Here is a 26,156-nt window from a genome sequence, read left to right as displayed (position 1 = left end):
TATTTATTTTGAGAGAGGGCGTGAATGAGGGAGGGGTGGAGAAAGGGGGAGAGAAAGAATCCCAAGCAGCCCCTGCACTGTCAGCATGGAGCCCGACGTGGGCTTGAAACCATGGACTGTGAGATCATGACCTGAGGATGCTCAACCTGCTGAGCCACCCATGTGCCCCAAATGAGTTGGTGGCTTAAAAATTTCTCAGGTTGTAATTTCTTTCTCTCTTTAATGTTTTTATTTATTTTCGAGAGAGAGCAAGACAGAGTGTGAACAGGGGAGGGACAGAGAGAGAGGGAGACGCAGAATCCGAAGCAGGCTCTGGGCTCTGGGCTGTCAGCACAGAGCCTGACAGGGGGCTCGAACTCACAAACCGTGAGATCATCACCTGAGCTGAAATCAGGTGCTTAACCAGTGAAGCCACCCAGGCGCCCCTCAGGTTGTAATTTCGAAGATGCTGGATACCTGCAGTTAGAGGGAGCCCAGATGAACTAAAGGGGTCCTGAGACCAGATGCTTGAGAAGAAAGGTGTGTATGTTTCCTGTGAACCTTCCTGTGAAGGGTCCATCATTCTCTCTGCTGGGGACAACCCTGTGAGTAATTAACGTCTCAATCTGCATCATAAATGCCAAATTCTTTGTCATCTAGATGGCTCAGTTAAGGCCTTAACCTCTTTTGATCTGTCCTTTTTCCTTCTCCTGTAAGTACATCTGATTTTTAATTTTAGAATGTCTCTTGGTATCTTTTTTCTGCATTCACATTGCCGTTAACCCAGTCAGAGCACATAGTGCTCTATTCCTGAATTACTTCAGTGCCCCGGATTTTCCTAATATGTTCTTGGAACTCGAGTGTTAAATGGAATCTGAGAGTTGACTTGACTTTAATTTTGTTTATATATTCCCTGGAGATGTTACAGATAAAAACTTCTTACGGTAAAACCAAAGCAGAGTTAGAAATTAAATACGGTCAGATGAGCACGTATTTAATGATACTGTTTGGTTAAAACTGAATAGCCAACATTAGAGCTTGTAACAGAATGCTGTAGCCTCAGGACCAGTTTTACAAATCTGTTTCTTTAATTTGGCTTGATATAACGCTAACACAGATAATGGATATTTGCATAAATATATTTTATAAAATGGTGTGTTAACTTTTTATTTGTTCGGGATAATCAGACCTAGTAGTTAACCTGAACAGTGGCACTGGCAATCCTTGAATGCCATCTTTAATGTCAGTGGAAAAGCCTATCAGGCTGTGTTGATCACTGGAGAATTGAAGAGTACCGAAATCTACATCGGATAGACACTTAATCCAATTATTTGGGAATCTCTACCGGGAAAGTTACCTTAAGTGTTTTAGCCCAGGTTCCTTTTTTTGTCAGCTGATCACCCCTGTCTTTGGTTTGGGCGCTTTCATAGCACTTAACACTATCTTACATACTAAACATTTCACTTTGTTTTTGATCATTTCCATCCAAGTAGATTTTAAGTTCATGGGGTTGCAGATTTTTGTCTGTTTTGTTTACTGCTAATTCTTCAGTTTCTGTAATAGTACCCGGTATGTGTTAGATGTTCACTAAGTGTGTGTTGAATGAGTGAATGTATATTAACACTTCTCTCTGTTCAAATTCTAAACTCAAATGCTCTTTTCTGTGTGATGTGCTCAATGCTGTCTTCGCAGCTGGGGCAAAGATCTGTTTTTCTGGCTGTCTTAAGCACACCTAAACTGGACTTGAATTGTATAGAATCCTTTTGGTTCGTCTGATCAGTGCATGTGTATCAGAGCACAATTACTTTCCTTGGTTCAGATTCTGTAGTTCTATTAGTGCAGCCTAAATGTGCATTATCTTTTTAAGTAGACATCATCTTAAAGCTTTTATGGAGTTTTTTTTTTCTTCCTTTTAAATTGTTCAAATACAAGGTTATCTCAGTTTTAAAATAGTACAATTATATGTGGGAATCTTCCCCTCAATTTTGTTTGAAGGTTCATAAAAGTACCGGTTGCCCTTAATTACTGCCTGTTCTTTTTAACTTTGTTTTCAAATTAGTTCTAATCATTTTTTTTTTGTTTTTCCTATTTAACATTTTACATCAGATTTTAATACTTTTTAATGTATTTTTGTTCTGTTTATCATTTTATTTATTTATTTATTTATTTTTTTGAGAGAGGCTGTGCACTTGCACAGGGGAGGGGCAGAGAGAATCCCAAGCAGGCTCCACACCATGCCCAGCGCAGACCCCTCCCTCGTGGGGCTCAATCTCATGATTGTGAAATCATGACTTGAGCTACCCTGATGTCCCTGTTTAGCATTTTAAAAAGTGGATGTCATTTTGTTTGTGTGTTTAAGGTTTTGTTATTAAGTAATCTCTATACCCCACCCTACGTGGGGCTCAAATTTATAATTCTGAGATCGACAGTCACATGTTCCACCAGCTGAGCCTGCAGGCTACCCAAAAGTTGATGTCATTAAAAAATTTTTTTAAAAATGTTTTTATTTATTTTTGAGACGGAGGGAGACAGAGCATGAGCAGGGGAGGGGCAGAGAGAGAGGGAGACACAGAATCCAAAGCAGGCTCCAGGCTCTGAGCTGTCAGCACAGCACAGAGCCTGACTCGGGACTTGAACTCATGGACTGTGAGATCATGACCTGAGCTGAAGTCGGATGCTTAACCGACTGAGCCACCCAGGCGTCCAAGTCGATGTCATTTTAAAAGTGAATGTCTTTATATTTGGTTGTTGTGGAACTTAATTCTCTCTTTCTTTGTGTGTGTGTGTGTGTGTGTGTGTGTGTGTTTTAAAAACTTTATTTTGGAATAACTAGATTTCGGTAACCCTGGTACATTTGTCAAGATGTAGAAAGCAACATCAGTATGATACCATTAATTAAACTAGAGACTTTATTTGGATTTTACCAGTTTTTCCACTGATGTTTGTTTTTTTTCTGTCCCAGGATCCAGGCCAGAGACCATACCACACTGAATGATCTTAGGCCTGCACATCTGTGACGGTTCCTCAGACTCTCCTTGCTTTCAAGTCCTCTTGATAGTTTTGAGGAATATTGGTCAAGTATTTTGCAGAAATGTCCTTTGGTTTGGGTTTGTCTGATTTTTGTTTTTTCTCCTGCTCTAGACTGAGGCTATGGGCTGTGAGGTTTGGGGGAAGAATACCACAGAAGTGACATCCCTTCTCATCACATCCCGTTACATTGTGCATGACGACCGCGTGGTTCATCCCTGATCTTTTAACCATAATCACTTGAGGGTGGTGCCTTCTGGGCTTCTGTGCTGTGACCTTACTGTTTCCCGAGCCATACTCTCCTGTGGCAGCCAGTTACTGAGTCCAGCCCGTGCTCACGGAGAAGGGACCTGAGCTCTCCCTCTCCTGTTACAGAATTATTATTATTTGGAATTCCTTGTAAGGGAGATTTGTCCCCCCCCCCCCATTAATTTATTAACCACTTATTTCTGTCATGGACTCATGGATACTTATTTTGTTAATTCGGTTACTCTAATCCCATTGTGATTTAGTTTGCTACTCAAGTTCCAGCTTTGGCTGAGCAGGACCGTAACCCAGCCTGAGTCCTTGCGGACCTAACATTCCAGGGGGGGTGGCCTGAGACGGAGTCTTGACTGGTTTGGCTCCGGGTTCCTCGCTCACCGTCTTCCCTTCCTTTCATAGGACACACAGTCTTTATTTCCCCTCAGGCAGGAGATCTGCTTCTCGGGCAATTAATTTTTGTCTTACTAAGAGTAACATCTACATGTCGCTCTAAATTCTCTTTGTATCTGTCTCCTTCTTACCTGCAAATCTTAATTACTGTTAACTTATATTTGAGTTTATTAAAACAGTGGATTTTTAACTTAGAAAAATAAATGAAATTGGGCCGCCTGGCCGGCTCTTGATCTTGGGGTCGTGAGTTCAAGCCTCAACGTTGGCTGAGAGTTTAACTTGGAAAAAAATAAAATAAATGAAATTGTTAAATGAGACAGCCACCCTCAAAGCATTTTAAACATAAAAACACTATTGAAGACTGGCAGTTTTTCAAAATGGGCAATTTTATGGCATTCTTACTCAAGTAAAAAGACATTCTAGTTAGGGAAGGACATCAAGAATATTGTCGTCGTCATATTTAAATTTTGTTAGGTTTGGATTTGACATTATTGAGTCTGGTAGTCCGTAAAGAGTCGAGTTAGTGCTATTAATTTAGTTAGGGAGGATAAGTAGTACATATAGTTTATTATTTAGTTTTCTTAAGACAAGTAGGAACAGAACCGGGCAAGACTAACTACATGGCTAGTGCCTTGATTCAGCAAATCACTTAGGAATGAAGAACCTTTAAAGAGAGGCATCGGGGGAATGGAAAATGCCTAGGGAACTTCTTTTTTTTAATTCCTTGTCCTTGACTGAGTAAGGAGGGAGGGGCGGGGATACCATCTTCAGTAAAGGGCCCTCGCAGGTTGGACCCGGGGGACAGGAACGCTGGTTCTTTGGGCTGTGTGTCCTGTCCCCAGAGAGGTGGAGACGTGTGTCCTGGCATGTCGCAGGGGCTGTACAGACCCAGGGATGGAGGAGGCTCCTTACCAGGTGGGCAGCAGAGCCCCACTGTTGTAACTGGGCCCTCTGGTGATGCCCTCACCGTGACCGCGAGGAAATGCTCACCAGAACACATCTGTTAATTCGGGCAGGGTTGTGCGCGTACCTTCCACACGAGAATGTGTCTCAGGCCCCTCTGTCTCACGTGGCAGGAAAACCCGAGCCGAACTGGTTTACGACCCCCCAAAAAAGGAGGGCGTTTCTTGGCTCGTGTAACTGAGGTTCTGGAGTTGGTTCGGCAAAGCTCGCCTGGTTCAGGGCTCAGTGGGTGATGAGAGCCCAGGTCGCGGCTTTGCGTGTCTCTTCCTTTGCCGTTACTGACTCCATTTTTTGCAGGCTCTTTTCAAGCGTGCGGGTTTGCTTCCAGGGTTGTTTGGTAGCGTCCATCCAGGTTTGAGTCTCAGTGGAGGAGTGAGCATTCTTGTCCCCGCTTGGGAGGGAGCCTCCTGAGGTTTTCCCTGTGACCAGACCAGTCTGGTCACGTGTCCGGACTGTGTGCCGGGAGCGGTGGGCTGCTGGGAAGGTCCGGAGCAAGTGAGCTGATGCCGGGTGGCAGAACAGCGCCACGTCTGCTCTAGGGGGACAGCTGGGATGCCGGGGCTGCTTGTGTTCCGAATATCAGGGTTTGGTTGATTCATACAATAGCCTCGAGACTATGTAATTTTCCTTGATTTTATTTAACCTATATGTAGGTAGGCTATTCTGTAAGGTTTTGCTGCATTGTATTACGGTTTTGACGGTCTCCTGCCATGATCGGGTCTGTCTTTTGAATTAAAGAATACCTGTTGTTTTGGTTTTACTGCATATAGGTAGAATCCTGTTTTAGTGACGACAGCTGTACTCTCTGTTTTGAATGAGAGAAGCTATTCATATTCTGGATAAAAGTCATATAGTACCATTTCACCTATGGAACTAAACAGATCTGTGAGAAATTCATAAATTGTATGTATTCGCAAATCCTCATCCATTTAGTGCCATGTCATTTTATTTTTTAAAGTTTCAAGTTTATTTATTTTGAGAGAGAAAGAGGGCCCTCAAGCAGGGGAAGGGCAGAGAGAGGGAGAGAGAGAGAGAATGTCAAGCAGGCTCCGTGCTGTGAGTGCATCGCCTGACTCGCTCAAAACCACGAACCGAGAGGTCGTGACCTGAGCCCAAGTCGAGTTGGACGCTCAACGGTCTTAGCCCCCCAGGCACCCTGCCGTGTCATTTTCATATAGGTTTCTTTCTATGTATGAATATTTGGAACTGTAGCTTAATATTTGCTGGGCTGTGGTGTGGTGGAAAACAGTTGGAAAACCTGATCCGAGGCTGCCACTCGCTGGGAAGGGTGAGGGCCGCCTGACATCTGGAGGCTCACTACTCCGTTTTTCTGCGTGTGTTTGGTGCTGGCGGCCAGCTGTGAGGTACTGATGTTACCCTTAGTTTGGTAAAGATCTGTAAGGCCACGTCAACTTCCTTAGTAAAAAGAATTCCAGAAGCTCCGGGTCGAATGCTCCGGAGCTGTTGATGGGTGGGACATCTGGACCATAGGGTCCTAATTGTCTCTGAGACTCATCTCCTTGGGGGTTTCTCCAGAGTGGGGCACAGTTCCCGTGCCCCTGCGTGGAAAGTCCTGCCCTTTTCCTACCTGGGCACAGCTGGGCTCTGAGCAGTTCACGGTCAGCATGCGTTAATAGACCTGTTGTTTGCGTTTGTTTTAAAATTGTACTTGCCAGGCACACAGCCAGGCTCTGCGATTTTACAAATGAATAAAAATGGTTCTTGCTACTGAAGAACTTACAGTGGGGATGTGTTGGATTGAAAAACATGAAAATAGGATTTTAATATGTTGTAAATGCTGTGATAGTGGGAGAGGGTTTATTTTATATAAAACGTTCTTATAAATGGTGCCTTAAATTTTATTACTTTTTAGTGGACCAGCCTGTTTATCCCTGTGCTTTCAAACAGTCCAAACATTTTTAGATTTATTTCTTAGATTGTTATTCAGATGTCGTGATCCTTGTATTTGGATAATCTCCTGTAAGTGAATTACCATAATTTTACCTATTTCTTCTCTATTGGGCGTATGTACCAGACCATCCTATAGCTTAAAGCCTTCACTGATGTACTTCTTTATTTGGAAGAGCTGTGTGAAATTTATAAACGTGGAAATTTATCCATACATGCTGTCTTACAGAGAGGTTGGTTCCATAATTGATTTTGAAATGTTCTCTTGTTGATCTTGCAACTTGTACATTTACACCTTTGGTCAGAGAGGCTGTTTTATTGTGACATACTTTACCAGAGATAAAGTTACTAATGGTAGAAATGCCATGGAAGGGATTCCAGACTATTCAACAAGGAGGATTCTCGTCTGAAAACAGGAAATGGTGATTGGAATGATGCCCCTTCACCAGCACATAAAATGTGTACCTTAAAAAAATGAACTGTGGTAGTCCCTGTCTTCACATCAGAAGTGCCGTGTTCTGCTGGAACTTTCCTCAGGTGCAGGGGTGCTACCTCCAAGGACCAAGAGTTTGTCAAGGCAGCAGATGGGGTAGTTGTGATGAGTTTATGAGCTAATGAAGCAAGATAATCCCTTTTTATCTGATGGCTTTCCCTTCTAGTTCCTAGGCCTTTGAAGTGCCGGAAGTCTGAAAAGGATTTGCACGGAGTTACCTGAGCTCATCTGTTAACTGGCAGATAGGAAAGCAAACGATTGCCACCAAGTTATTTCTCAAATAAAGCCCCAGTTTCTTCCTGCCTTTGGTGTCTTTCTGCTCTGCCTCAGCATCTTCTGTCTTCCACACTGTGTGCTTTGCCTCAAAGATGGGGTCGCCCTCCTGAGTTCAGTCTTCTCGGGGTTTAGGGCTGTTATCTTTGCTCTACGTCAGCAGCCCAAAGGTGAGGTCACACTATCCTTTTCACGTTACCTCTGTGGCCTCCTCCAGCTGACTTCTCTCAAGTTCGGAAGCCTGTTTATTCTCCTCATCCCCTCAGTGCCTGTAATATAGGGTCCTCAGCTAGTTTGGTGACCATCTTTGCTCGTGGGGCCTGCCCGCTGGCCTTCCCGCCTTCAGAGTCCCGTATCTAGCTCTCCTCTGCTCATACCTTAGGGTCCCTTCGGATTTCTCTTGGCCTTTTGAAATCCAGCCCAACTTTGAAGGTTGAGTTGTCACCTTTGTTGCCCCTTCCCCCCCCCCCCCGCCTTTTTCCTGTAAGTCTCAGTGTGTTTTCTTCTTTTCAGCCTTGTTGGGTGGGACCTAAGTTCCCTAAGGGCAAGTTCTGTGTCTTCGTGTAGTCTCGGTCTGGCCTATCTAGTCTATCACGCGCTTGTCTTGCCCCTCTTTCAGCCTGAGAAATCCACACATCTGCTTTCTTTGTCATCGGTGGGTGACTCTTCTGACAGAAAGTTACCCGCTGACCTTTGGGCTCCCTGCCTTCCTGCAGATCTTGTCTCCTTAGGCGCTTTCTCTTTGCCCGAGGGCTTTCTCCGACGGGGAAGTGAAGCCCTCCTCAGTTGTCAGTTGCTCAATCCGGGGCATCATCCCCTCCTATACTTCAGTCTTCCCCGAGTTTTCAGTAGTTCTTGTTCCTTTTCTCTCCTCACCAGTGTGGTCTCAGAAGCCGCCCTCACCTCTGGTGCCCAGACCGTGTTGCAGCCCCCCAACCTCCTCTCTGCTGGTCTGCTGCTCTTTGCAAAATGTCAGTCTCCCTCTCCCCTTTTATTTATTCTGGCTTTCCTTTGCTCTTAGATAAACTAAAACTAAAGCAAACGTCCTTCGTGTGACGGCTTTGCACCTTGCACCATCTGACAGAGAACTGTCCTAATCTTTTGAAGATACAAGTATGATTTTCTATTTATATTTAATTTTTTCACACGTTTGATTTTAATACTTTGAGAAGCAGATGTTCTGGTTTAGACTTAAAATGGGGAGTCTGTGTTACGACTTCGGCATCTGGGGAATGATGGGCTGTCCCCACATGCAAACATAATTGCTTCCTAGAGCCCGCAACTACAGATAAGGTGGAAGAATTTACTCGGCATTTGCTGCATTTTTTGTTTGCTGGCTGGGACATCCCTCGTGTGAGTAGAGGTGGCACAGGGGGCAAAAGTACAGACTTTTCTCCCTGTGCTGAAGGTGAGAAGCCTGGTTAATTAAAAGTGTGCGGGGAGAATGCTTGAGTTTGCACCAGACGATGTACTGTGTACTTCCTACTGTGAGTGCTGTGTGTATATTTTGCTGTTTCAGATTTCCCTTTTTCAGTTACATTCTTCATTTATGCCTGTAGCTGCTAATTTAATGATCAAAAACTTAAAGTATGTGTCTGTTTTTTTGCTCCAGAAGTCTCATAGACTAAAACCCAGCTTGTTCGAGTATTTCTGTAATAGAGTTATTTCCGTAATGGGGTCGATCACGTTTCTGTAAGACGGTTGTCCTTTGGGAGTAGAGAACCTTTGTAACTCAAAACGCCTCTTAAAAGTTGTATTAAGTAAACGTTTAAACTTTGAATGAAATGTTTTACATTTAACCCTACAGAACGAATGAGCACCCCCCCCCCCCCTTTCTTGGAAGTATCAACAGTGTCATGTATTATTTACTTTGTTTGTTAGTTTGCTGGGGATTGAAACGCAAGTGATCATGTTCAGGCTGGTTAGATTAGTGATTTTAATATGAAACCATTGCTTTTAGAATAATCATGGGCCAGACTGGGAAGAAATCTGAGAAGGGACCGGTTTGTTGGCGCAAGCGTGTAAAATCAGAGTACATGCGGCTGCGGCAGCTCAAGAGGTTCAGGCGGGCTGACGAAGTTAAGGTACAGCTTTATCTTTTGTGCAGTGCACCTACGGTTAAGGGTCGTTCCCCCTCCCCGCCCCCCAAAGAGAAGTTTCAATTTGCAAAGGGTCCATTTTCAGCCAAGGTCATGTTTATAGTAAAGATAAACGAAGGCTTGGAAGCCAAGGGCCTTGATCTGTCTTAATTAGCATAAAGATTGTACCAGGCACCGTAATGATAATGGAAAGATTGTAATCTAATGGCTGTTCAATCTGCTTAGAAATCACTGTCTTTTTAGTGTATCTTTTGTATTGCATGTGTAGACTCTGGACCCCCATACAAAGGAATGTGTTTCATGGTTTTGTGTTTCTAAAGTCATTGTGATTTCGTTTTTATATCATGTTGACAAAATAATAGGTGTGGTGTGTTTGTGTTACTCGAATGTGGGGAAACTACAGTTTAGTGTAAAATCTATATGTGTTTGCAGGAATGCTCCTGATATTTTTGAGAAATCACTAGATTTTAACCTGCTTTGGAGATACTACCAATTTTCTAACAATGAACAATTTCTCTTCTCCTCTCCTCCATTTTTTTAAAGAGTATGTTTAGTTCCAATCGTCAGAAAATTTTGGAAAGAACGGAAATCTTAAACCAAGAATGGAAACAGCGAAGGATACAGCCTGTCCACATCCTGACTTCTGTGAGCTCATTGCGCGGGACCAGGGAGGTTGGTTAACTCACGCACTGGAGTGATTATCAGTGCATTCTGGTTTTTGCTGTTGGAATGTTGGCTGGTTATTGATAGGAAGTCACTCACTTCTGGAAGTCCATCTGTTCACTGCTATTTCTTTTTAATGTGCAACTAACTGTTGGTGGCTGCCTTAGGTAACACTACGAGCTACTCCTGTAAGAGAGCTGTAGCGTTTAGAATGTATTTTCACTGTTACCAGGTAGATTCGTAGATTTTTATAGGATTGTGGATTTTAAAAAGTTTTTAAACTAAATACTCTTTAACGTCCTCATCAGATCACTATTTAGAGCAAGGCTTTCTGACTTGTAGTTATCTTTCTTTCTGCCCCTTAGTGTGAATTAGCCATGCTACAAGAAATGTTTCCTTTTCATGCATATTCACGCACTAAGAAAGTTATTTGTTATTGGAACATTTTGTTCAAATTCTGAGGCTCTCTAAGAATTTTAAATTCAGTGTTGAGAGATCAGAAGTCCTTTTATGTAGCATTTTCTAAATGAAGAAAGTAGATCTTAATCCTATTTTCAAAAGAAGGTAATAAACGTATGGCAGATTTTATAATTCAATGACACATGAGACACAGTGGCAGCAAAATGAGAAGAAAATGGCAGAAGCTTAAAAACTATAGAACCCAGTCAGTAGGGTTTTATGCAAAGCATTTTGGTTTAAGTACCTGTTTTATATAGGAGAAGATGGCATAGGAGGTGGAATGCTGTTTGAAAGGGCATCAAAACAGAAGGAAGAAAGCGCTTTGGAGTTTATTAAGTTACACCGTGCAGTGGGTAATTGTTTATCTGAATGTCTAGACATGGAAAAAGCATCTAGACAGTGGGCTCTGTTCAGTGAGGTTATGATATTTATGAAATACTGTAATAAGCAAGAATTTGCTACCGCGTGAGACCTGTTGAGATTGTGACACGCTGGCTTCAGAGCAACTTGTCGGTGCTGTCACAGTAGCCCAGTCCTAGTGACTGGGTCATGGTGTGGTGGTCTCGGTGGTGACACATGACTTGGAGTGATTCTTAGTCATTTATTCATTTTGCCAGGTGACCCCTCTTTAAAGCCTGGGCTCGCAGTTGTGTAGATAAATATCATATGCTGCTAACACCTTCCGCACCATCTGGGATAGGTCAGGGCCCGTGTGTTAGGGGTAAATGACTTCTATTCATATATTAAGGGTGAAAGGAATTCGTTTCTATGCTAGTCAGAATGTTCTCAAAAGGAATAAGGATGGGGCTTCTAAGTAATTATGTGAAAGTTTTGTCTGGTGACCTTTTGGAAACTTTGAGGTAAAGGAAAAAGAAACCTTGTTCCTTCTCCCCAGAGGAATAGATCTTAGAAATCTGGAGGAGGAAGTAGACACACGGAGTACATGCTTTTTGCCACCCATTGCAAATCTCAAAATGCTACCAAAAGTCCAGCTTTTATTTATAAGTAAAAGTTGATGGCAGTAATGATTTCTGACCCAGTGCTGGGTACTCTGCACACGTGAACCTCATTTAATGTTTGTGATGGTCATCTTATGCTCCCCCCCCCCACCCCCCCACCCCATGAGGACACTGAGCCTTGGAAGACTTCAGTCAGTTTGCTTGCTCTAATGATCTGATGTGGGCCTAGAAGAGTACACTTTGCTCAGACACGTTAAAAAAGGAGTCAAGTTCGCTGTTTATGTCCAAGTTGAATTATTCATGATGTAACCTTAAGTACAGATTATTCAAATGAATACTTACTGATTGAATTTTGCTTTTAATTTTGTCAAATGGAGATAAATTATTGAGTGTAAAGATATCTAACTTTTTAATGTGAGTTTATATGAGAAATTGTAGAAGAAGTTAGCATTTTAATAGAACAAAATTCTTTTCTAAACTTAGTGCCCCATGCAGGTTGAGGAAAAACCATTTTCACAAAATAGGATGATGGGAAAGGAGGAAAATCACCCCCAGCCTCAGGAACTCTGTTTTTGTTGCCTGGAACTCTGACCCGGTCAAATCTGTTAGTTTTCGAGCTACTCTTGAGAGCTGATTCTGCTTCAAATGATTCATCTTTTACTTCCCCCTTTAAAACCATCATCGCTGACATTTGGAAGCTGAACGTTTATACAGTTTGTGATAAGCTTTTTGGCGTTCTCACAATAAAAATAATAAAATTTTAGGACTGAAAAGGACTTTAATGATCTCTGTCTGATCTCCTTACTTTTTTAGATGAGAGTATATCCGTGTTTCTCTTTCTTCGGTTTGAGCATTCCCAGCTGTACGTCAATTTCTTTTATATGCTTTAAAAGTTGGGAGTCTGAAGTAGGTCAGAAGCAGAAGGAGAAATAAGAGGTAGTGTGTTTTGCAAAGACTTTCCTAGTAGTAGGCTTGGCAGAAGTTCAGACTGCAGTGTTGCTCCAAACACCTGATGTCTGTGGCCTTCAACATTGGGAAGTGCTGTTATAACATTGTTTTAATTAGCTGCTTATTTTTATAAGCTGATCCTTTGCAAGTGCTGCGTCTTCAGTTGAAATCTTTTGTGGCCTGAACACCATTCAATGACAATTTTCAGTTTTTCACTCAAGTCTTAGACTTCAGTCCCTTCTGTGTTTGTAAAGTAGATGTGTTCAGTTTTAAAACGACAGGTTTTTGGGTTAATTTAGCGGAGACCGTCTGACACAGGCTGCTGTGACCTGATGGGATGACCGCCCTCGACGCCGACTTCAGATCAAGGGGCTCTGCAGTTGCACTTAGAGGCCACATCTTCCGTGTGCCGTTTTCTTAGCGTGTGTCCCAAAGGCGCTTGCGGCCGCTCACTTTCCGGCGTCGAGGTTATAGAGCCTGTGCGGAAGTGCCCGTCGAACGTTGGCACAGGAGGCGCCCCTAGTTTTCTTTTTAAAAGTAGTTCTGACTTCTTGAAGACAGTGGCTGTATGTTTGACATTGATCTCCTTTGCCCTTCAGTTAATCTTTTGAAGGAGCTTTCATTTGAAAAATGTCACTAAGAGAAATACACACCAAGGGTTGTGCACCTTACCGATGTAATATGTGGCTGTTTATACAGTCAGTTGCTTGTATAGGTGACTCACTAGTTTGTCTTCTCAGTCAAAAAACTTGATCTCCTGTAAGCCTTCGCGTCGGTAGTCCTGATCTTTGTCGTGTCTGTTTTCCAGTTTTCATGAAGAAACTGGTTTAGGAGCTACTCTTGTAGTTCTTATTAATGCATTTCTTTTGAACATTTGTCCATTTCTTGCTAAAAACCGGAAGGCGCTTTACTTCATCGATTGTTCATGTTGAGATTTTTATCATCTGTGTGTATTATGACTGAAAGAGGCTTGCGCAAATGACGTGTCTTCTGGGCAAGTGGTAGGATTGGTTTAGTAATTTAAAAATAGCCCGCCAATATGCATTTCCAGATTCTCAGGAGAATTTAATGTTCTTGTAAGAATTTTGTGTCATGTTTACTGATGAAAATGGCGGGAATTTTGTATGTCAATTTAAATGTGGAGCTACTTCAGGATGTCTGACACAAGCAGCATCATTAGAAAGACATCATAGTCCTCATTTATGAAGAGTTAAAAATTTTTAACATTTTTTTTATTTCTGAGAGCGCCAGCGGGGGCAGGGCAGACAGAGGGGGACGGAGGATCTGAAGCTGTCTCTGCGCTGACAGCAGCGAGCAGATGGCGGGGCTTGAACTCACGAACTGCGAGCTCATGACCTGATCCAAAGTCAGCCGCTCAACCCAGCCAGCCAGGTGCCAGGTGCCCCAAGAGTTAAACAGTTTTAACAATTTAACAGTTTTGATTTTCCTAGTGATATTTGAAATGATTATGAGTTCATCACGTAACATTTAATGTTTACAGATTATTTTTTGGAGGGGGAAGAGGCTTCTATCAAAATAACAGTGTACGTTCTTTTATATGTTTGCAGTTTGGACTTGCTGTTTTTATTGAAGGAGACAAAAATGTGGTCTCTTTAGACATAAACACGTGATTGCGTTATTTATTGACTCATAATGCACTTTCCTCCGTTAATTGTAAATAGAAATTTAGTTACTATTTACAAAGATATGCTAGTGTACCTAGTACATAATTTAGCCCTCTTCAGTACACCGTCAACTTTAAATACAGTAGCGTGCTTTCTTTCCTTTGTAAATGTTGAGATTGTGGAACCAGGAGGTCTAGGTTCTCAGCCATTTGAGCAAATATAGTAGCGAGCTAGGTCATTTTTCTCATGTCTTAGAAATAAATGGGTGGCTGTCAGTCTGAACATAGCCATCCTTTCTTGTTGCCTCAAGGAACTGGTTTCTAAGTTGCTTTCTGCTGCTCTTTGCCTCTCTTGAGTGCTGGTTGGTGTTTATTTGGAGAGTTCAGTCCTGTCTTCCTTAACTCTGCCAGTCCTTCCCACCATATTAACTTCTCACATCATTTCAGCCTTTGCTTCCTTTCTGGATTTCTTTTCTTTTTCTTTTTTTTTTTTTTTTTTTTTCAATATATGAAGTTTATTGTCAAATTGGTTTCCATAGTTTCTGGATTTCTTTAGGCTGAAATAGATGGAGCATTTTCTGAAATGACCATAAAGGAGGCTTTCCTTTTATTTATTTATTTTTTTTGAAAGGAAACTAATGGGTTTTATAATGCTTTTCCAAAAGGACATTAAAAAAAAAGGTCACTTGAGATGTCGGAGTTTATATTATCAATATCCTGTAATTAAATATATATCATACACTTGATGTATGAGTTTATTTTTTATTTATTTATTTATTTATTTATTTATTTATTTATTTTTAATTTTTTTTTTTCAACGTTTATTTATTTTTGGGACAGAGAGAGACAGAGCATGAACAGGGGAGGGGCAGAGAGAGAGGGAGACACAGAATTGGAAACAGGCTCCAGGCTCTGAGCCATCAGCCCAGAGCCTGACGCGGGGCTCGAACTCACAGACCGCGAGATCGTGACCTGGCTGAAGTCGGACGCTTAACCGACTGCGCCACCCAGGCGCCCCTGAGTTTATTTTTTAAACTTAAGATTCTCTATCTTATTTGAAAAGTGAGTTTTTCAAAAATGTCAAATGTTTATTTTGTGCAGCGAATAAACCAGAAGTTGCTTTTAGTTTGCTGGTTTTCAGCTAGAACATTGTGTAAATAGTTGGTATTTTACGTACATTGTCACCTGTTTAGTTGACTACAAAGATCAAGACCAAAAATGTTCTTTTTCCAAAATGCAAGACCAAATTTTGGCAGCCATTTAAAGAACCAGTTGAGCCAGAAGAAGTGCTTGTCTAGCTTGCATTGTTAAAAATTGTTTATTGCTCTGAAGAAATAAGAGAAATAAGATTTTATTAGACCTTGAACTTCTGGGATAACATGGATTGACTGAAATTTACTGCTTAGGATTCTGCTTTATCTTCTTTTAATAGATTTTATAAAAGAATACCACTTGAGTACCGTTTGGGGGGGTTGGGCAGAGTTCTCAGCTACCTTATATCGATTGAGGCAGCTTTATACCAGGTCACATGAATATCTGTTGGGTTAATGAAACTTCTTATTGTTCTCTTCAACTAAAAGGCCATTGCAAAATGACTCTTGAAAATTCAGATAACACGGAAATAATATAAAACAGACGGCAAAAGTTTCTGTAGCACAACTTCTGTGATTTTTGATTTTTTCTGATCTCTTTCTCTATATATGATAACATGTTAGTAATGATAATATCTATTATTATCATTATACAAATAATTATGTAAATTTTGTATAAATAATTGTCATATATAAATAATACACTATTTATTTTAAGAGGTTTCTGGCCAGGGATACCTGGCTGGCCCAGTCAGTCTGAACCAGGATTCTTAATATCAGGGTCCTGAGTTCAAGCTCCATGTTGGGTGTGGAGCTTACTTAAAAAAATAAAAGGTTACTAGCCAGATAAAATGTGCCTGCCAATTTGGGCCATCACTGAAACAAAAAAACTATGTTTTAAAGTATAGTTGACATATGTTACATTAGTTTCAGGTATATAACCTAGTGATTTATCTTCTCTATACCTCAGCTGTGGTCACTACAAGTGTAGTCCCCATCTGTCACCATATACTATTTTCAGTATCATTGATGATATTCCCTATGTTGTGCCTTCTATTCCTGTGACTTTTTCCATAATTGGAAGCCTGTATCTCTCCCCCCATCACCCATTTTGCCCATCTTCCTACCCCCCACATTTGGGCTGTCACTTTAAATCCTCTGTCCAGGTCCTCATTCTCTAAGAATGCAGTGTTCAGTGTTTGATGACTGGATATAACATCATTTATTGCCCTATTCTTTTTTTTTTTTTTTTGAAGGTTTATTTAGTTTTGAAAGAGAGTGAGAGTGGGAGCAGGGAGGGGCAGAGAGAGAAAGAGATCCCAAGCAGGCTTCAGGTTTGGCACAGAGCCTGACTTGAGGCTCAACTCACTGCCCTATTCTTAATTGATAAACATTTATTTTTTAGTTTTTATTTTTGCAATTAGTATTTTAGCGAATACCCTTCATTGTACATCTTTGTATCATTGAGTAATTTTGTAGAAGTTCCTAGAAATAGAATTACTCAGTCAAGAGGATATGCATATTAAGTTAAAATTTTTTTTTTTATTTTAGAATGCAAGGCGGGGAGAAGGGCAGAGGTAGGGGGAGAGAGAGAATCTCAAGCAGGCTCCATTTTCAGTGCAGAGCCCAAAGCTGGGCTCAATCCCACAACCCTGGGATCATGGCCTGAGCCGATATCAAGAGTTGGGACACTCAACCGACTGAGCCACCTAGGCACCCTGCGTATTTAAATTTTTATAGATATTACCACATTGTTTCCCCAAAAGATTTTCCGTCTTCACCTTACCAGCTGTTGATGGTAGTGTCTCTCTCTTCCTCTCTGTTCCCAACGCATAATACCAGTCTTTTGGATCTTTGTCAGTATGATAGGTAAGACGTTATTACAGTTTGCTTGCTTTTCTTTACTTATTCAGTGAGGCTGAGTTTCTATTGTCTGTTTATATTTCTTCTCTGAAGTGACTGCTAGGGTGTTGGATCTATTAAAATTAGGTTGGACTGTTTCTTAGGATTTTTAAGGACTTTTTGTATATTGTTAAATATTCAGTTATTTATCATGTTTTGCAGATTCCCACTCCCTTCTTCCCATTTTGATGTTATTCCTGGTGTATTTTGGTTCATGAAAGTTTTATTTTTTTTATTAAAAAACGTTTAAAATGTTTATTTTTGAGAGGGAGAGAGAGAGAGAAACTGTGAGCAGGGGAGGGGCAGAGAGAGGGGGGACAGAAGATCCAAAGCAGGCTCTGCACTGGCAGCAGAGAGCCTGATGTGGGGCTTGAACTTCTCAACCATGAGATCATGACCTGAGCTGAAATCAAAGTTGGATGCTTAAAACAACTGAGCCACCCAGGCACCCCAAAGCTTTAGTTATTTTTAATTTTTCTCAGATGTGGGCAAATGTCACTTTCAATTTTTATTTTTAAAAAAATTTTAAAGTTTATTTTGAGAGAGAGTGCACACGCACATGTGTTGAGAGCTTGCGCGTGAGGTGGGGAGGGGCAGAGAGCCAGAGAATCCCAAGTAGGCTCCACCCTTCGGCAATGAACCTGACCTGAGCCAAAGTCAAGAGTTGTACGCTTCACTGACTGAGCCACCCAGGTGCTCCCTTTTTAAATTTTAGACAGGGAAAGCCTGAGAGGGGGAGAGGGCAGAGGGAGAGAGAGAGAATCCCAAGGAGGCTCCGTGCTCAGTGCAGAGCCTGACTCAGGGCTCAGTCCCACCACCCTGGATCATGACTTGAGCTGAAATCAAGGGTCGGATGCTCAACCAACTGAGCCACCCAGGCACCCCAAGACTGTCCAACATTTTAAAAGATGACTGGGCATATTTAGAATTTCAAAATAGTAGGATGTACCTTATAGGGAGAGAAGAAGAAATTCTTTATTCATACTATTAGGCAAATACCGGTTTACAGAAGTTTTAAACGTTTACGTAGTCAAATTAGAATTTCTTTCGATTTCTGTGTTTCTAAAGGCTTAGAAAGTAAAGATTATAAATTACCTCTCTATCTTTCCTTTTAGTTTTCATGTTTATATTTTATTTATTTAAAAAAATTTTTTTTAAAGTTTATTTATTTTGAGAGAGAGAGAGAGTGGGAAGGGGTGGAGAGAGAGAGGGAGAGAGACCATTGCAGGCGGGCTCTATACTGTCAGTACAGAGCTGGATGCCGGGCTCGAACTCACAAACTGTGAGATCATGACCTGAGCTGAAGTCAGAGGCTTAACTGACTGAGGCACCCAGTGTCCCTAAAGATTTTGTTTTATTTTATTTTACATTTTTAAAAATTTATTTATTGTCGAGAGAGAGAGTGTGGGTGCATGTGTGTGTGTCGGCGGGGCGGGTGGGCAGAGAGGGAGAGAGAGAGTCCCAAGCAGGCTATGTGATGTCAGTGTAGAGCCTGACGCTGGGCTTGATCTTGCATGAGATCACGACCTGAGCTGAAATTAAGAAGAGTTGGACGCTCAACCACCTGAGCCACCCAGGTGCCCCTAAAGATTTTAGTTTTAAGCAATCTCTGTATCCACCATGGGGCTAGAACTCACAACCCCAAGATCAAGAGTCACATGCTCCACCGACTGAGCCAGCCACATGCCCCTCACTTGTATATTTTGGTACTTAACCTGTTAGGAATTTCCTTTGGTATGAAAAATGAGTGGGGGATTTGGTTTTTAATATTTTTCTCTTCTAGCTTTTCTAGTTGTTTCAACACTACTTAACTGAGTAGTCAGTGGACAGTAAAGGAGCAGTCACAAATCTTTCCTGCAAAGATCAACTGAATTGGCCTACCCGAGTGGTGGTCCCCAGAGCAGATCTCCACCTGAGCCAGGACTTAGTGCCTCTCCTCAGAGACCACGGCCTAGTGCGGGTCTGGTGTCTCTAGCGTAACTCGGGCCTCTGGTGCCCTGACTTGTTCAGCTTCACGTCTGCTCCTGGAAGCAAGGCTTCAGAATGATCGTGGTGCCACGGCTTGTGGAAACCAGGGACTTAAATAAACCTCTGTCTTCCATTTCTTAGTTTTTGCTTGTTTTTATTTTTTCAGTGACAAATGATATTTCTTGCTCATAGGACTGTTCTTGAGTTAGGTATTTGAGTTTGCATGGCTCTAGTTACCTGCTTCTGTGCCTTTTGTGTGTTTTGTAGTTTTACCAAAACTTATGTATTGACTTGTTCAATTTCTGATTTCCAGTTACATTAGCAAAACTGGAGTTTGTAGCAAAACTGCAGATTTTGAGGAATGATTTACCGTAGCCCCCTTCTGGCCCCAGACTGCATTGGGTTTTCCCTGTGCATTGGGTTTTAATAGGATTAACGAGGTGGTATTTTTATGGTTGCTTTCATTCAGAATCAGGCTTTTGAAATTAGGATGCGGGGGAGAGTTTTAAGAGTTGAAATTTCCTGAAGTTGCATTCCAAATGTTCTGTGTTCTGTGTTAAATGCATTTGTGTGTGTGTGTGTGTGTGTGTGTGTGTGTGTGTGGTGTGTTTTCTAAGAAGCATAGGAACTGGCCCTCAAAGGATCTTTCTGTGATGCTCGAGTGAACTCCCACAGGACCCCTGTGCTGCAGGTAGAGAGGTCCTTTCCCCAGTCGGGTCGGCCGGCTCTATCACATACTGAACAGCGGAAGCACTGTACGACCTGGGATGAGCCACTCTTTGATTTCTTAGCTCCAACACCCTCGATTTGCTCCTTATACTAAATACGTCTGTGTCAGGCTCTGGTCAGGAATTTTTCTTCCCGGTTTTTCTTTCTGACCCTGTCCTGCTGGAGCCTCTCGTCTCTTGGACCCCCCTTCTCCTGATCTGCTCCCGAGACCTGGTTAGGGACTCCCTTCTCTCTCACTTCTCTTGACCCAAACTTGGTATGTGTCTCATTCCAGTTTTTGTCTTCAGGAACTTCCTTTGCATGAAAACAGTCTGAAATTAAATTGTGTACGCTATCATTTTCACCAGAAGGGCTGGCTAATTTAAAATTTGGGTGTGTTATCTTTTCTCTGCTGTGATTTTGAAGAATAATAGAGGCAGTGTCAGAAATCCTCCTCGGCTTTTCTCTAGTTTGGGTGGCAGTTGACCCTTTTCTTTCCTACGCCTTAGGTGTGAGATGGTTCCTTATTGTTTTTACTTGGAAAGACGATATCAACAGTTCATTGTGTCTCTGGCATGAATTAAATGGACCAACCAGTATCCAAGAATATTTTTAACTTGGCTAACTGACGGTATTTTTTTTCCCCCTACTATCCGGAAGTTGGACTTAACCCTTCTGATGTTAAAGATTGTTCAGAGACCAAATGGCCATGGCAATTTTCCTTTGGGATGTCCCACTGTGAAATGGGGAGTCATACCGACCTCATAGGGTAGTGGTGAATTTTAAAGAAGTTAACTTTGGTAAAGTCTCTAGCACAGTGCTTGGCACATAGTAGGGTGTGTTAATTTCTTTCCCTTCCCTGCAGGCCATTCACCTGCTCTTCCCTCTACGATTTTCCATAACACAGTTTTTACTTGGAACCAGCCTTCTGCCAAGAGTCTCAGTTTGGTTGTGTCCTCCTACAACTACTATTTTTGGCTTGACTTCCCTCTCCAGCTCCCAGTGGTCCAGCCACACAGTCGCCTATTGTACCAGCTGGTTGATGTAAGTCTATCCATCCTCAGAGGAACCCAGTTACTTACCAGTAAGCTGTGTTTCTCTGAAAATGTAGCATCCTTGATAAACCAATAGTTTTTTTTTTTTTCCTTCTTTACTTACCATTGATGATGAATCATCTATAGTAACTTCCTTGTGTGATCCTCAAGTAGGAACTAGAATCGGAGAACTTTATTTGTTGATGTGTAGGTCTCCTAGTGAGTTCCTGAGTCCAGGACCCTTGACTGTGATCAGGTAAAATGCTTTGGAGACCCATGAGGTCAAAATCCTTTTCAGTATTCTGAGTGATATGAGACTTAATTACATAAACTGTCAAGGATGATACATTTTCAAAGAAAAAAAAGTTACTGGTAAGTAACTGGAATTTTTTGAGTAATTTTTCTGTTAAGTCAATAAATAAGAATTCCCAAACTTGTTTTACCAGCAAATGCTTTTGCATTTGAATATTACTTCATAAATGAAAGGAATATGGTTATTAGTTAAGGTTAATAGTTAAGGAATGGGATCGGTTTCTAGACATAACTACATAGATCATGAGGTGTGGGTATAGGCCTTCAGTTTTCTAAGGAGGTGCTCGCTTAGCTTTAGAGGGAAATTGGAGCGAATCTCCATTAGGCAAAATTAGCAAATGCAGTCTGCTCATTCAGAAACATTTTTTGAGTGCCTACTCTTTTTTGAGACACTGTGCTGAGTATCATTGCGAGACAGAGAGGTAAAAACCACACTGTCTCAGCTGCTTTTGCTCTCAGAGAGCTGATTTCTGGCCCCTTGGTGACTGCAGGGCGCAGGATTAAGGTGACGGGGTCATGGTGTGACAGCGTCGTGGGGTTGGAGGTGGTACTAAGTGCCACAGCCTTTGCCATCTTTTGTGCTTCTCGAAGTTCTTTCTGTTCAGGGGGAAACGTCAGCGGACCTCATTCAGTAGATTCAGAGTATTTTCTGCATCCTTAGAGCAAACAGATGAGGCAGAGCCAGCGTCCCTCCTGTCTAGTAGTGGAATCGAATATTAAGTCGTCTGACCTTAAGTATGACCTTGGGTTCAGACGCTGAGTAACGCAGGTGGATACATGAGAGTTGGAGAGGCAGCACGCTCTCCCTCACCCCCTGAGCTTTAAAGGGGGCTAATCTTGAGAGTTAAAGTCACAGTGTTAATTTACTTCCCCCAGGTGTAAAACAAAACCTCAAAACTCTAATTTTTTTGGTAAGAAATTACAGTTACTGTGCACTTCAGATCACTGGACAGTGTATCGTACTTGATTCAGTAATTATAACCACTCCTTGCCCCAAAGCTTACCCAGTTAGGTAGGAGGAAGAGAGACGCCTTGGTAGTACCAGGAATAAGAGAAGGGCCTGGGGGAAGAGGCGCCCCTCCCGTGCGGCGCCCAGTGCACAGTTGTGCTTGTTCGTTGACCCCGGGAGCCGCTCCACGGCGGGAGCCTCGCACAGCCAGGAAGCTCTTGGGTGTCGGAGGCAGATTTCGGCTTCCTTCCCGGCTTGGTGACTTACTACCTTTCTGACTAGGCAAGTTACTGAACTTCTCTGAACCTCAGTCTCCTCGTTTGTGAGGTGGCGATGCTAAAGGCTGACACGAGGAGTGGTTAAGATATATATAAAGCACTTAGCACAGTGCCTGCAACATAGTACGTGCTCAATAAATGTTAACTGCTAATATTATTGGATTATTGGACGGATGGATGAAGAATTGTATCAGAGGCCAAAGTGCGGAACAGGAGAAGATTGTGGCTCTGGAGTTTTAGTGAACTGTTCCCTACCTTCTCATTTACTTGAGCAGTGAGCTTTCTAGTGTTACAATCTTTGTCTTTGCCGTTTGGAAAGCAAATTAATGGATTAATCACTGTCACAGTTCTAACTACTCTGATCTCTAAACCGGCTTCCACCAGGAAGGAACTATTGTGCTGCAGTGACTGTGACCGACCATTGCACCATTATCCCCCTGGCCTGACGAGATGCTGAGGGCCAGGTGTGGCCTGTGCGCCAGAGATTTCACTGTGATTTCACCAAATCTAGCCCTGCTATTTTTAACACCTCTCAAATAGAAATGAAACATTTAATAATTATGTGTGTATACATAGGATTTTCCGTTTTGCTTACTACTTCTTTTTACTCGATTTTCACTGATTGTAGATCACAAATAGATGTCCAAGGGTATTTTTGAGAAGGTTCTTGGAAGCCTGATAATTGGGTAATGGTGCTCCTTAAGAAAAGGTGGATTCCTAGACAGGATAGAAGGTGCTGTGGTTAGTTGGGCACAGATTTTTTACCGTATTTCATAGAATCAAAGATGCAAAATTTTGAACATTTTAACATCTGAAACTGGAATGCATCTTAGAATTGCTGTGATAAGAAAGCATTATGTTACAGTTGAACTGGCAACATTATTTTCTTAGTGATACAGAAAGTAATGGAATGCCTTGAAATTGATGTCATCGTAGATTGGATGAAATACGGTATTTCAAGAGAGTATATGCACTTACACGTTATAGAGATATGGTATCGTGGCAGTATGTGTAGTGGGGAAGAGAGCAGAGGCTCCAGAGTCAGACTCTCTTTCTGGGTTTAATTCCAGCCCTATCTAGTTAACGTATGGCTTACCTTATTTTTACCTGACTTTTCTCACCTGTAAAATGGGGGCTAAGAATTAGTCCCCATCTTACAGTGTTGTATTGAGGACAGAATATGATAAGACATGTGATGTGTTTAAAATAGTGCCTCGCACGTAGAAAGTGCCTGATAATATTAGCTGTTATTATTAATGTCGAGATTATACTTTTGCAGGATTGATAGAACTCTGTTTTGTTGTGATCGAAATTCAGATCTGTTCTTACCCTCCGTATTTGTTTTCCGTCCGGTAGTATCAGCAAATGATGCTTGAGGTTTTTTTTTGTTTTTGTTTTCGTTTTTAAGGGAAGATAAAAATAAGAAAGGTGAACCTAACAGTTTCCATATTCTTATTAAGTGAGATTTTTAAGAGGCATATTTGGTGTTATATGTTATTATTCCATGTGGTTGAGATGGAAAAGAAACTAAGCATCAAGCTAGGAAATTTATAGTGAAAGCAAGGAGCAGCTGACCTGAGGCTAACAAATACAGTTTTTGATTCTGATTGATGTTGGTAAGTATGGGAAGGGTGGGAGGCTTTTGGAAATTTGCAAAATCTGAAGCATTTTTGTCACCCTAAGTAAAAGAGTAAAAAGGAGAGCATCCTTCATGGTTTTAGGAACTTTGTTGTCTTAGGTAAAGGAATTTCCTTTTCAAAATGATTTAAGTGGGCAGTGTCTCTTTAGAATATGGCTGCAGTTTAAGGCTGTCCTTTTATTCTTACGAGTCAATTTTATTTTCTCTGTTCTAGTGTTCAGTGACCAGTGACTTGGATTTTCCAACGCAAATCATCCCATTAAAGACTCTGAATGCAGTCGCTTCAGTACCCATAATGTATTCTTGGTCTCCCCTACAGCAGAATTTTATGGTAGGTAAATCATGTATCATCTGCTTATTTGATAATCATTTATTTTCTATAAAACAATTTTCTTGTCGAGGTGAATCAAGAATGATAATAAGTAAAAAAATTTATCGAAATGAGAACACTTTGTGTTTTTTAATGGATAGATATATTTTAAGCCTTCACGGTGTTGTGGTTTTTCTAGTCTTTTCTAGTTAAAATATTCTCCAAAAGAAAAGTGTTAAGGAGAAATCATACCTGGGATTAAAAACAGTTAAAAGATGGACGCTTATAGTTCTTATCCTTGGGAAGGTCGGGCAGTATTCTGTAATTTCAGTATGATTTTGAGGTTTTGTTAATTGAGAACTTTATATTGAGAACAGTTTTAGGCAGCGTGTTATTAAATGATACTGAACAGTATGAAATATTCTCAGGGCTTATAAAACACAAACTTAAGCATATTTCCACAGATAACACTGGCCCAGTAGCTTTTGTAAAGAAATGCTGGTGTTTAATTCTTCATAGACGTAGGATGAAAGAGGATGGAACAAAAGAAATTTGAGTATGAATTCTTCACTTAGACTGTTAAATAAACAATAGTTTCATTATTTACTTGATATGTAAAATAGTAAGGGAAAGTACTGATACAAGTCCTTGGTGAGCCTACTTTAGGAATTGCTTACTAGGTTTTTAAATTTTTTTGTTTTCAAATTTTCTTTTTTTTAACATTTATTTTTGAGAGACAGAGCGTGAGCGGGCGAGGGGGGTAGAGAGAGAGGGAGACACAGAATTCAAAGCAGGTTCCACACTCTGAGCTGTTAGCACAGAGCCAGATGCGGGGTTTGAACCCGTCGACCGCGAGATCGTGACTTGAGCCGAAGTCAGACACTTAACCGACTGAGCCACCCAGGCGCCCCTAATTTTTTTGTTTTTAAAGTAGGCTCCATAGCCAAGGTGGAGCTTGAACTCACAACCCAGAGATCAAGAGTCCCATGCTGTACCAACCGAGCCAGCCAGGCACCCTTAGATTTTTTTTTTTTAAATAGATGTTTCTTTTTTTTTTTTTTAATTTTTTTTTTTTAACATTTATTTATTTTTGAGACAGAGAGAGACAGAGCATGAACGGGGGAGGGTCAGAGAGAGAGGGAGACAGAATCTGAAACAGGCTCCAGGCTTTGAGCAGTCAGCACAGAGCCCGACGCGGGGCTCGAACTCACGGACTGCGAGATCGTGACCTGAGCCGAAGTCGGACGCTTAACCGACTGAGCCACCCAGGCGCCCCTTAAATAGATGTTTCTAACGTCTTTAGTAACTTAAAGATTTTATAGTGGAAGATTAAAGACAAAGTTCAGATACTTTTCTATAATTGCTGAAACTTGTGTGTTTAAGGCCCTCTGCAAAAACATTTAGTTTAAGAATCCTATTGCAGGAGCTGAAGGGAGATTTCAGATATTCATAGACTGAAGTTCTGAAAGCAGATAGTATTTAAAGTCAAAATTATTTAGGGTTACCCATGGCTTTGCTGGTTACTGACCAAGGCAAATTAGGTAGACCCTGTGGTTAGGATACGTTTGAGGGAGCAAAGGTTACGTGGAATACAGTTGGGAAGACAAAATAGCAGTTTGTCACTTAATTGTGGCTTTTATCCAAAAAAACCCCTAATACTCCTAGTGCAAATGGGATTAGTGAAAAGTGCACTCTTGAGTTGTCTGTAAGTTTGGATCTGGATAGACCAGTACATTAAAATTTAAATCTTAATTTTTTTTTTATCCCCCTGTGTGCTTTCTCTCTCAATTTCCCTTTTTCCTATTTGTCTAAGATCCTGTTGTCTTTCTGAAGTCTGCGGTTGTCCTAAATTTGTTACCTGGGGATTATCTGAGATTTTCCCCTTCTGGTTTTTCCTGCCTGCTGCTACGTGACAG

General features: G+C 41.5%; 1 protein-coding gene across 10 annotated transcripts in view; it reads left to right on the top strand.

Annotated features, from left to right (window-relative positions):
- Positions 1-26,156, top strand: part of EZH2 (enhancer of zeste 2 polycomb repressive complex 2 subunit) — a 65,910-nt gene that overhangs the window by 14,853 nt on the left and 24,901 nt on the right. For 3 of the 10 annotated variants that reach the window (XM_045052950.1, XM_045052949.1, XM_045052948.1), the window contains exons 2-5: positions 9,258-9,381; positions 9,940-10,068; positions 20,715-20,762; positions 24,145-24,261. In XM_045052950.1, coding sequence (XP_044908885.1) covers positions 9,265-9,381; positions 9,940-10,068; positions 20,715-20,762; positions 24,145-24,261 — 411 coding nt within the window. In that variant the 5' untranslated portion in view covers positions 9,258-9,264. Of the gene's footprint in view, positions 1-9,257; positions 9,382-9,939; positions 10,069-20,583; positions 20,763-24,144; positions 24,262-26,156 lie in introns of those variants that run through there. The other 7 variants (XM_045052951.1, XM_045052957.1, XM_045052954.1 and 4 more) reach the window with 7 other exon arrangements.

The sequence above is a fragment of the Felis catus genome, chromosome A2, assembly GCF_018350175.1.
Source record: "Felis catus isolate Fca126 chromosome A2, F.catus_Fca126_mat1.0, whole genome shotgun sequence".
NCBI classification, from domain to species: domain Eukaryota; kingdom Metazoa; phylum Chordata; class Mammalia; order Carnivora; family Felidae; genus Felis; species Felis catus.
Note: the sequence above shows the minus strand (reverse complement) of the source record. Positions and strands in the feature narration are given on the sequence as shown.